The 1,164-nt window shown below is 44.0% G+C and overlaps 1 protein-coding gene across 1 annotated transcript; it reads left to right on the forward strand.

The window, feature by feature from the left end:
- On the forward strand, positions 1–942 carry LOC130849592 (olfactory receptor 5D13-like). The gene has a single exon (XM_057728587.1). It carries the CDS (start codon positions 1–3, stop codon positions 940–942), a length of 942 nt encoding a protein of 313 aa, XP_057584570.1.
- The last annotated feature ends 222 nt before the right edge of the window (positions 943–1,164 follow it).

Below are 1,164 nucleotides of genomic sequence, written 5' to 3' on the forward strand. Positions count from 1 at the left end.
ATGTGGTTAGCGGAAGGAAATCAGAGTGCTGGAGCCACGTTCACCCTCTTGGGCTTCTCAGAGTTTCCCGACCTCCAGGTTCCCTTGTTCCTGGGGTTCCTGAGCATCTACACGGTCACTGTGCTGGGGAACCTGGGCATGGTCCTGACTATCAAGGTCAGCCCCAGACTCCACACCCCCATGTACTTCTTCCTCAGCCATCTGTCCTTTGTTGATTTCTGTTATTCCACCACAGTTACACCCAAACTCTTGGAGAACTTGGTTGTGGAAGACAGAACTGTCTCTTTCACAGGATGCATCATGCAATTCTTCTTGGCCTGTGTATTTGCAGTGGCAGAAACATTAATGTTGGCAGTGATGGCCTATGACCGATTCATAGCAGTCTGTAAGCCTCTTCTCTACACAATGGTCATGTCCCCAAAGGTCTGTGCATCACTGGTGGCTGGGCCCTACACGTGGGGTGTTGTCTCTTCCCTGACACTCACCTATTTCCTCCTGGAATTATCCTTCTGTGGGTCTAACATCATAAATAATTTTGTCTGTGAGCACTCTGTCATTGTCTCCGTCTCCTGCTCGGATCCCTATATCAGCCAAGTGCTGTGTTTTGTTATCGCCATATTCAATGAGGTGAGCAGCCTTGTAATTATCCTCACTACTTATATTTCCATTTTTGCCACTATCATAAAAATGCCTTCTGCGGGCGGGCGCCAAAAAGCCTTCTCTACTTGTGCCTCCCATCTGACCGCCATCACCATTTTCCATGGGACTATCCTGTTCCTTTATTGTGTACCCAGCTTCAAAAACTCGTGGCTCATAGTCAAAGTAGGTACTGCAATTTATACAGTGGTGATTCCCATGCTGAACCCTCTGATCTATAGCCTCAGAAACAAAGATGTGAAAGAGAGTGTCAGGAAATTAATGAATCACTTAATACAATTTTGAGGAAGATTTTTATCTCCAAAAGAAATATGATCGATTACATAGAGTGTTGTTTGATGCTGCTAGCAGAGATGATGATTCAGATGATGTAGTCAACTCACTAGATTTTTAAATTTAGAGTCATAAACTGGTTATTTGATCTTTTGGCTTCTGTTAAATTCAGTGCCTAATAAAATAGCTGTTAACTGTATGTGAAATAACATAATTGTTGGGGGTGAAGAGTGT

The sequence above is a fragment of the Hippopotamus amphibius genome, chromosome 3 (genome assembly GCF_030028045.1).
Source record: "Hippopotamus amphibius kiboko isolate mHipAmp2 chromosome 3, mHipAmp2.hap2, whole genome shotgun sequence".
Classification (NCBI taxonomy): Eukaryota; Metazoa; Chordata; class Mammalia; order Artiodactyla; family Hippopotamidae; genus Hippopotamus; species Hippopotamus amphibius.

Bases quoted from the DNA above. Each gene is read 5' to 3' on its own strand.
- LOC130849592 (XM_057728587.1), top strand. From the start codon at position 1: ATGTGGTTAGCGGAAGGAAATCAGAGTGCTGGAGCCACGTTCACCCTC.